This window comes from Silene latifolia, chromosome 4, assembly GCF_048544455.1.
Source record: "Silene latifolia isolate original U9 population chromosome 4, ASM4854445v1, whole genome shotgun sequence".
NCBI classification, from domain to species: Eukaryota; Viridiplantae; Streptophyta; class Magnoliopsida; order Caryophyllales; family Caryophyllaceae; genus Silene; species Silene latifolia.
Window position 1 is genome coordinate 101207470 of NC_133529.1, and position 10807 is coordinate 101218276.

Genomic DNA, 10807 nt, shown 5'->3' on the forward strand with positions numbered 1-10807 from the left:
GTTAAAGGTGTTTATCCTCCCCTTAAAAAGTTTAAATTAGACGGGTGTTCTTTCATGCCCCTTTCAAAAATTTATGAAAATGGAACTATTACAACAACTACTAATCATTTAAATTTTCTAATTGAGCAGAATAATTATGCTAATATATCTTTAAAAATTCTTGGTGAACATATTACAGATTTACATCATAAAACTAATAAAGTCATTAATCTTCTTAATCAAGTCATCCAAAATACTAAAGCGGAAGAACATACTTCTTCTTCACAAGAGTTGGTTCCTATTATTAAAAGTCCTCCTGAAATAAAAAATTTTAATTTTTTATCGGATATTAAAAATGAACAGCTAATAAGTAAGTTAGCTGAAAAGATTTCAAAATTAAGTTTAAATACTTTAAATGAAGAATTATATCCAGAATTCAAAGACGATTTAAATGTTGTCACAAGACATAAATGGGGTCAAAAACCTATTAATACTTTGTATTATAATAAAAGACCTACACCAAAACAAATTCATAACCATTGTCATAGAATGCTTATGTATTCTCAATGTTGTAAAAATGCAAATAATAGTGATTCTAATGTTGCTAAAATGATAATATCAGGATTTACAGGTCAACTTAAAGGATGGTGGGATAATTATCTCACTAACGATCAAAAAGTAGCTATTCTTACAACTACAGAAATTAAAGATGAAGTGATCACAGAAACTGTGGTTTACACTTTACTTGTTAATATACTTGAACATTTTACTGGTCAATATGGGAATAATTATGATTCAACAAGAACTCTTTTACAAAATTTTAGATGTAAAACTTTAACTGATTTTATGTGGTATAAAGACACCTTCCTTAGCAGAGTTATGCTTTTACCTGAATGCAATAGCTCTCATTGGAAAGCCAAATTTATTGATGGTTTACCACATTTATTTGCAGAAAGAATCAGAAAGATTTTTCGAGGAGATAATCCTTCTATTTATTATGAACATTATAATTATGGTCACCTTATTAAAGCCTGTACGGCAGAAGGAATAAACCTTTGTAATGAGATTAAATTAAACCAACAACTCAAGCACCAAAATATTATTGAAAGAAATCAATTAGGTGAATTTTGTGAACAGTTTGGTATGGATATGCCTTCTACTTCTCGTAGAAAACGACATAAAGGTAATGATAAACCTTATTATCCTAGATATAAGAAGAAAAGATATTCTAAAGAAAAATTAGAAGAAAAAACTCATCGGAAAAATCAGAGAAAATTTCATAAAAAACATTACAGAAAAAGAGGTTATGTACCTCCAAAGGAAATAAGATGTTTCAAATGTAATAAAAAAGGTCATATGGCAAACAATTGTTGGACCCAAAAACAAATTAATAATTTGGATATAGCTGATGATCTTAAAGATAAGATTTCAAAATTATTTCTTAATGAACAAGATCTACAAAGTGAAACTGAAACTTTGTCTGACAATTCTAGTAATTCCAGTAATAATTTAAAAATTCTTAAAGATGATTCTTTTTATACAGATAGTAGTTCTGCAACTACTAGTTCGGAATGTGAACCATGTGGACAGGGAAAAGTTTGTATTAATGTAGATACCCGTATCCGTCGATATTGGAATTTATAGAGAACCCGACAAACACCCGATGATGATAGGACACATGTATTCTTTAGTTGTCATTGTCATTATTTGGGTTCGTTTTACGATGTAGAATGAGCGTTGTCGACGGAGTATTTTATTAATTTAAATGATATTTAAATTAAAGCTTTTTTAAGGTGAATTCATTTTACTTTATTTTGAATTTATTTTCTCAAGTTTATTTTATTAAAAATAAAATAGATAATTGATTTGAAAAATCATTTTATGAGTGTATTTGATTTGAAAAATCATTTATTTTAATGTGTTAATTGTTTTGAAAAATCGATTTAAAAATCGAAAAGAACTCGTTTTAAACACGTGTTTTAGAGCTCGATTATAGCTCGGTTTTTGAGCCCGTTTTCTTTACGAATTGGCACGAATCTCGAGTACACTAACCAACCTAAGCCTCTACCCATCCAACCCCAGTTCGAACCCCTTAACCACGGCCCAAACCATGCCCCAAATCACCCCCAACCAGCCCGCAAAACACGAAACAGCCCCCCTGTTTTGCAGCTCAATCCCGAGCCCAAAACCCGCTCCAAATACCACCAAAACCCGTGCCCATTAACCCTAACCCATACCCTAATATCTTACCCATATTACCTTACCTTAATCACCAAGAAAACCCCCCATACGAACCCTAGAAAACCCCCCAAAAGCTGCTGGAGAGCAGCTATGCTCAGCCGAGCCCGTCTGCCTCTCCTCCCTTTTACCCTACTTTAACTCCTTATAAATACCCACCCTTAACCATACATTCATTCCTCTAAGTTCTCCATACATCCTACCTTCACTCACAAGCTTTAAACCTCAGAAAAAAACCCTAATTGCCTCTCAAAAACCCTCCACAAAACCGACATCCAAACTGAAACAGTTTGTGTGTCCTCTTCGAAAAACAATTCGTTCCTCCTTCAAACCTCCATCAAAACTCGAGTTTCTTATTCCTAATTAACCATATAACATCCATCTACACATTAGACAAAGATTTACGAGCCAAATTGCCCTTGAGAGTACACGAATTCCCTCGAAAAACAGAGTGTTATATACTCTGTTTTCGCGGCTTTTCTTGTCTGACCAGTTCTGTTTGTGCTCGTTTTTCGTGCCCAATAACTCAAAACTAGCAGGGGTTGCTTTAAGATCTCTGTTCTCCTCTCTTTCTAGTTTTCAAAACATCTTTTAAATCGAATTTTCATCGTGAAACGAGAGAGAAATCGCTGTTTGAAAGTTGCTGTCCAGATTCAATAAAAACGTGTTATTTGCTTTGTTTCTTCGTCGACGACGGCCTCTCGAGATAAAATCTACCATCGATTACGACCCAAGACGGTGTCAACGATACATGTAGGTTGAGGGTGCATCAAATCCTCCTCTTTCTCCCTTTTATTTCGTTTTTTTATGTTTGTTTTTTTATTGTTTCGTTTTTGTTTGTTTGTCGTTTTTGTTTATCGTTTAAATTAACTATGAAACTAGTTTAGTCCGAGTATGAGTTAAAGTACCACCATGAACACCCGCGTTGACTTGAGATGGGAAAGAAACCGCTACATCAGTCGGTCGTACACCCCCATCTCATTTACATATCCTCGTGTTCTAGGTAGGGCATTAATAAAACAATTTTTGACTTCGTTCTTCGCTTGCGACCCTTCGTTTGTTTCGACCAATTCGACACACCCTAGGACCATTTACATGTTAGTATGACCTCTGATTGTTAATATATGACTTATTTAGACGACATTCGATCATTTAGATAACCTAATTAGACACATTAGGGTACATCGACATAGCTTTAAAAACCGATTAACAATTCTGTAACTTAATTGAATGCATCTCTCTCTCTCTCTTTCACCTAATTTCTCGCTAGTATAAGAGTGCGTGATTAGCACCTTCTTATTAACACTCGATGAGTTAAATTAATTAGCAAACTTGACCTAATTGAACCCCTTTTAGGCCGTGTAGAATACACCTTTGCGCGACATCCTTCCAATCGATCAACGTTGTTTCTAATTCGTTTTCTAACTTGTTTCCTATCCCATTTCGCAATCATCTATCTAACCTAATGAACCTGACCTAGGACCTAGGTTTGGACGTGGCTTTAGGCCGTGAGCCTTGGTCGTGGCCTTTGGCCTTTCTTGTTTCGTTTGTTTTTGCATCGTTCGTTCTTTATTTGTTTTGTCGCTTGTAATTTATCGTTTGTTATCGAGTTGTAATTTTCGAGTTAGCTTTCTTTTATCGAGTCAAAACCTCTTTCAAAACCTTAGTCTTGTTTGGTTAGATGGTTGTGCCCCAATGCATGTAAGAGCGTAGTAAATCGCATGTTGTTTAAAGCAACATGGCCCGATTTATGCTAATGCATGCTTTGATGCGTGGCCTTATGTCTAATTCGATGAGATTAAGTGAAAGCACGCATCACGAGGAGTGACCCAAGGCCGTGAGTCATGTAAGCCGTGGGCCACCCCTTTGTGCACGTTTTTCTAGGCCGAATGGCCGTGTGATGCGTCATGTGTGGTTTTGTATATAGCAATTGTATTTAGATCGAGTTGTATCTTTAATTTATTGTTGTGTCGGCATGAAATGCCTGGTTTGTAATAGGTAGATCCCAACGGCTCCCCCATTCCCCCTAAGCCTTGTTTGCTTTCGTTTATATGTTGCTTAGATAAATCAACCCACATGCTAAATTACAACTTTGACAAAGTTAGTTTAGTTGCATCTAAATCGACATAGAAACTTCACATGTTAGGGTTTTGAAAACAATGTTTGCATTTCATATATCGTAGTAGCTATGACCTTGTTTGAACTCCGACACTTGACTTAGTAGAGGCCGTTATTGACGGGCGGGGTTGGGTGTCCTTATGGGCTTCCCAACACGTACCCTCACCCCTTACTCAAGATCTATGGTTTGTGGATCCGTCTAAATACCATTGGATTACGAGAGTCATTCAAATCGAGTGATATAGGGTACAAGTCTTTATCTTTAATCACTCGTAGTCGATTGGCTTTATGCTTTTCGATGAAAGGTGTAAAGTTGACTTGAACGGTTCCAAGTTCCCAAAAAACTTGGTGGCGACTCTAATTTGTCTTAATTCGATTCGAAGGAACCTCGAGTCGATTATGCCTAGTGTGGATCCCGCGGACGAAGTTCCCGAGGGCCTTGTCCACATTTTGGCGACTCCGCTGGGGAAAAGAGGACTAGTTACACTTTGTTTCTAGGGTCTTTTCCTCCGAGGTGAAACTTGAAAAGAAAGTGTTGGAAAGTAAAACATTACTCATAGTGCTACGATTCATGCATAAACCCTTAAGGACTTGCCCGGGCCGTCCCAGCGTTTCTTCGTGATGCGTGGGGGGCGACGTCCCACTATGCTAGGAAGCTGCACATTGCTCGCTTCCACTTCACCTCGCGTGGTTCTTGATGGTGGGGACGATCTTCTAGGTACTCTACCTTAAGACACCTTGCTCTATAAGACCGCAAAAGGATGGAGGGCATAGACCTTCGTGTAGAAGACTTGCCGAGACTTAGAGATGTCTAGGAGCATACATCCTTATAACATGAGAATGACAATGTGCAAATTGTTTTCCCGAGTCTTTTCGAAATTTCCCATGTCCTTTTCAAAACCGAACTTTTGAACAACTTACTTTCAAACTTAGCATGATTTTCAAAACGCGGAATGCTGCCCAAATAGGACTAGAAATTTCGGCCAAAACAAGCTTTTATAGCCGGCATGCTGCCCATTTCAAATCTCATTTTCGAATCAATCTTTCGTTTTTTTTCAAAACCAATCCAAAATGCCTCTCGAACCTCAACCAAGCATGAAATGCGTCAAGTCGTGTCCAGGTCATGGTCGTGTTAGGCCGGGTGTGTTTCGTTCTAAGAGTCTAGAACACGACCTTGTTCGGTCACCCAAGCTCACCTCTTGGGCCTTGAGTCATGTGGGTCGACCTTTTGGTCTAGGATAGTCCACAAAAACGCCCAAGCTAGGCCATTTAGGGCGTTTCACCCAAACCTATGGGCTATGTTAGTCCAATCACGGGTTTGGCCACACCGAGTCCGGTTTATAACCGATTTATGACAGTTTGAGTCATGTCGTTTTGTCGAGTCTAAAATGAACCAAGGTCTAGATCCAACCGTGAGTCGAACCTTTGTTTAGTCAATCTCAAGTCGAGTCTTTGTTTGAGTCAAGTAGGGGTCGTGTCCTTAAGTGTGCAGGGGCTCTTACTTTAAATATTGACTCAGTACGGGGTTTTCTTGTAGAAAGGCCGCCAAAAACCCGACGTCAAGCAATGGAAGATGCTGTTAACAAGCTCACTGAGGCCGTGAACCTCATGATGACCCGAATGGATGCAATCGAATCTAAGCTGGGTGAAGATTCCCCTCCATCTACCCCACCTCTGACTGATCTGGAGAAACGGTTCAAGTTCATTGAAGACCGTTTGAAACTCTCCCAGGGGAAGAACATTCACTATGAGAATGCTAGGGCCTATGCCCCGGTGCAGGATAAGTTGCCCACGAACATGGTACTCACTGACATCCCAAAGTTTAAGGGCACAGAAGATCCAGTCCACCATGTTAAGGCCTATAAGGGGTACTTAGCACTAAAGGGAGTACCTGCTGACATGCTCTCTGAAATTTTTGCCCAATCTTTGGATGAACACCCGAAGGCGTGGTTCTATAATCTTGACCTTAAGAACTTCCCCACTTTCGAAGATATTACGGTGGAGTTCTGTAAGCACTATGTTGACAATGTCGAGATTCAAACCAACATAAGAATATTGGAGGTTATGACACAGAAAGAAAAAGAAGGCTTTACTGAATTCCTTGCAAGATGGCGCGCTGAAAGCGTGAAACTAGCCAAGAAACCTGATGAAGTTGAAATGGTAGATAAGTTCGTAAAGAATCTACGACCTATTTACCGCAATGCTCTGAAATACCAGAATTTTGGCTCTTTCAAAGAATTGATAAGAATCGGGATAAAGGTAGAAGATGATGTCATAAGGGCAGAGGCTGAAAAGCCGAAAGGATACCAAGGGGCCTCGTCGTCTAAGGCCAAGGCCCCAGCAACGACCCATATTGATGAAGCCATCAATCTCTTAGAAGGGCAATCGAAGAAGTCGCAGCGCCAAACACCTAGGACATTCACCGATATCGGATGTACTTATACATATGCTCTCCAAAGGCTCATAGCCCAAGGAAAGCTGAAGCCTATTGGTCCAACTCCGGACCCTCCTGCTGATCAACAAGGTAAATGGTATAAACCAAATGCCTACTATGCCTTCCATCAAGGGAAAGGCCATGATACTTGTTAGGCCCAGTTTAGCCTGGTCTGACCATAACCTGGCCTGACTTAACAAGGCTGATTGATTAAGACGAGGACCGGACAAATCTAACTGTTATCTAGCTGTTGAGAAATATTATAACAAGCAGGCCACTAAATCCTGGAAGAAGAGCCCGATGGTCGGTATGGAATAGCTTGGCGTAGTATTGAAGTAGGTGGATTAAGAAGATAAAACAAGAAATATAATTGTATAAGTCAAATAACCGTGCCCTATTCTCAAGGAAGACCAAGTCCAAACTTAAAACTATATAATCTATGAATGTGAACGGAAAGAAGAGAAAAGGCTATAAATTGGTTGAGATTGGAACGGGTCAAGCGAGTAAATAGGGAGCATGCCCTATTAATCCGGCAACAGCTCCTATAATGGAGAAAGACGTTGAAGAAAAAGGCAACGGTAGCATTTGTAGAACTATAAATAGCAGAATCTAACAATTGTAAAGGCATTCAATCTTAGTCAATTAATTTACACTTTATCTCTTTTTATTCTTGAATATTCAGATATACATACAATATTGTACTCGGTTTATCAAGATAATAAAAACGTTATTCCTTATACTTAAATCTTCCTTTGTTATTTACTCGTATCATTCCAGTCATATAGAACTAGATACCCTGATTACTATATAATCAAGCCGGATCCTTCCAGGAAAATCCTGCTAAAACAATTGGCGCCCACCGTGGGGCATCTAGTTCTTCAACCAATAAAATTCTCCTTATCATCTTTCATTTAATATTCACACACAAAAATGGTAGAACTCACCGCGGAACAACAATTAGCGGCTGCCCTGGCCAAGATCAAAGAATTGGAAACAATCCAAGAGAAGGCTCAGTCAGCAGTAAATCAATAGTGAAGGAAGGAATCGAGTCTAGCCTGAAAAAGAAATTGGAAAATCAGGCTTCGGGTTCCAGGACCGATTTGAACGGGAACCCCATTCTCATCCATTATCAAAAATATAGACTTCTCTAATTTTGGAACCCCGGAGAAGGATACATTATCAAGCACTCCGACCATTCCCAATGATGAGACAAACAAAATCAAGCAAAGAATAATGATGGCTATGCTTCAGAAATCCAAAAACTCCACAACAAAATAGAAAATATACCCGGAGTGCCGGACCACGTGGATCAAGTAGAAGTTGACTTTGCAGATTCACCCTTTGCGAGATGAAATTGCAAAGATTGATCTTCCCAAGAAATTTCTTGTTCCATCCATGAGAACTTATGATGGAACCTCCGATTCACAAAATCATGTTGCCATATTCAAACAAAAATGTTGGTCTGCCTCAATACCCAGTGAACTCGGCAAGTCCGCATGTGCAAAGGCTTTGGTACAACCCCGACCGGAGCAAAGCATTACAATGGTTCATCAATCTCCCAAATGGAGGTATCAAGAATTTTGCGGAATTGATCAATGCCTTCAATCAACAATTCGCAAGTAGCAGAGATATGGCCAAGAGACCCAAAGAACCTATTCAGGGTAAAGCAACTTCCCGAAGAATCTCTCAAAGAATTCCCGGCCGATTTGTCAAAGAAAAGGTGGCCATTCCCGGATGCGATGAAGAAACAAATGCAGAGAAGCATTGCAAGGAGTCCGCTTGATGGTGACATCTATGCAGATCGACCAAGAAAGCATGTCCAACCTTTGCCACTGTTCAATCCATCGCTTTAGAGCATGTCAGATTGGAAGAAGACCTCAACTTTAGAACGAACTCATGGGAGGAAAGCAAGGCTATGGACACACTAACAGAAAAGTTCCTACCGAGAAAGGAAGCAATCCCGGATCTTCACCCTATTCCAGGCCCGAACGATCCGAAGTCAATATGGCACAAGAACATAAAGGTAACCTTTCTAACCTCCCAACTATTCCTGAATATAACTTCTCTATTAATACTGCAGGATTAATCAAACGCCCGGAAAACCGGGAGATACAAGTTAGATGGCCAAAGAAATTCGACAACCCCAGGAAAGATCCAACAAGATGGTGTGACTTCCATCAGGACATCGGACACACCACAGAAGAATGCATCCAGCTCAGGAAACAGGTGGCATATCTTCTAAAGAAAGGCTACTTGAAAGACTTAATCCAGCAGCCAAAGAACAAAAATGAAGAACAAAACAAGAGAGATCCAGGAAACAGCAGAGACCCTCCTCCTCCTCCCCCCATCTATGAAGTCAAATTCATAAATGGAGGATCGAAATCGTGGTCCGACCGGCTCATTTGCCAAAAGAATATCCGGGAAGCGGACTTCAACCTCCTTCCGGGCCCAAGTCATTGCCCGCTATTACCTTTGATGACTCGGACTGCAAGGAATATCGATCTACATCATGACACTGGTAATCACCATGCGAATCGGCACAAAGAAAGGTATCAAGAATCCCGATAGACGGAGGCGTTCAATCAACCTGGTGATGCTTGACGTCCTTAAAGCTATGAAGATAGACGAAGGGAAGATCATCAAGAAATCCAGCGTCCTGGTTGGATTCAGTGGAGAAACAAAGAACACCTTGGGAGAAATCAGCCTGCCTACCTATGTGGAAGGCGTGGCTTCATATGAGAGATTTGGAGTAATGGATTGCCTATCCTCATATAATGTAATCCTGGGCAGACCATGGATCCACAATGTCAAAGCAATCCCATCAACGTACCATCAATGCGTGAAAATTCCAACAGAATGGGGGATAACCACCATCAGAGGAGAACAAAGGACGGCTCAGGAATGTTACACTCAGGCTTTGAAACCCTCAAAGTCAGGTAAGTCCCTTGCATAGCAATTAAAGTCACCTGTCAGGGAAGAATATGTAGCACAATCACAAATGGAAACAGGAGAAGTCATATTAGATCCAGAATTCCCGACGGGGAAAGTACTTGTAGGGTCGGATGCACCGGACTCAATCGGACCAAACCTGGTCGGCTTTCTCAAAACTAAAATGTCTTGTTTTGCTTGGTCACATTTTGATATGACGGTATAGATCTTCGATGTTATTACTCATAAGTTAAATATTGACAAATCCTTTAAGCCTGTACAGAAAAAGAGAAGAAAATTCGGCCGCAGAGAGGCATGAAATCATCAACCAAGAAGTTGACAAGCTACTAGACATGGGAATGATCAGGGAAGTAATGTACCCCGACCGGCTTGCAAACGTAGTAGTCGTCGAAAAAAAATGGCAAATGGAGAGTGTGTAGACTACACCGACTTGAATAAAGCCTGCCCAAAAGATCCATTTCCCCTGCCACACATCGACGCAATGGTAGATGCCACTGCAGGCCACGAAATGTTAACATTTATGGATGCCTCCAGCGGATTCAATCAGATAAAAATGCACCCAGCAGACCAGGAAAGCACACTTTCATCGAAAGAGGTATATATTGTTATCTTTGCTATGCCCTTTGGATTAAAAAATGCAGGTGCAACCTACCAAAGGCTAGTCAACATGATGTTCAAAGATCAGATAGGAGACACCATGGAAGTCTACATAGATGACATGGTAGTCAAATCAAAAAAGGCAGAAGACCACGTCAAAGACCTGGAAGTAGCCTTTCAAATATTGGAAAAATTCAATATGAAGCTCAACCCACAAAAATGCCACTTCGGAGTCTCAGCAGGCAAATTCCTGGGCTACATGGTGACAAAAAGAGGAATAGAAGCCAGCCCTGAACAGATCAAAGCTATCCTGGAGCAAGAACCACCAAGAACAGTCAAAGACATACAAAAGCCGATTGGAAGAATAGCCCTGAACAGATTCATTTCAAGATCATCGAAAGATGCAAATCGTTTTATAACCTGCTAAGGAAGAACAAGGACTTTCAATGGACCCCGATCATCAGGCGCCTTTGAAGACACGAAAATATATCT

The 10807-nt window shown here is 40.0% G+C and overlaps 1 protein-coding gene across 1 annotated transcript; it reads left to right on the forward strand.

The window, feature by feature from the left end:
• Positions 1–588: 588 nt before the first annotated feature.
• LOC141651836 (uncharacterized) lies at positions 589–8855 on the forward strand. Its single transcript, XM_074459531.1, has 2 exons — positions 589–1575; positions 8850–8855. The coding sequence occupies exons 1-2, from the start codon at positions 589–591 to the stop codon at positions 8853–8855; spliced, it is 993 nt and encodes a 330-aa protein (XP_074315632.1).
• The last annotated feature ends 1952 nt before the right edge of the window (positions 8856–10807 follow it).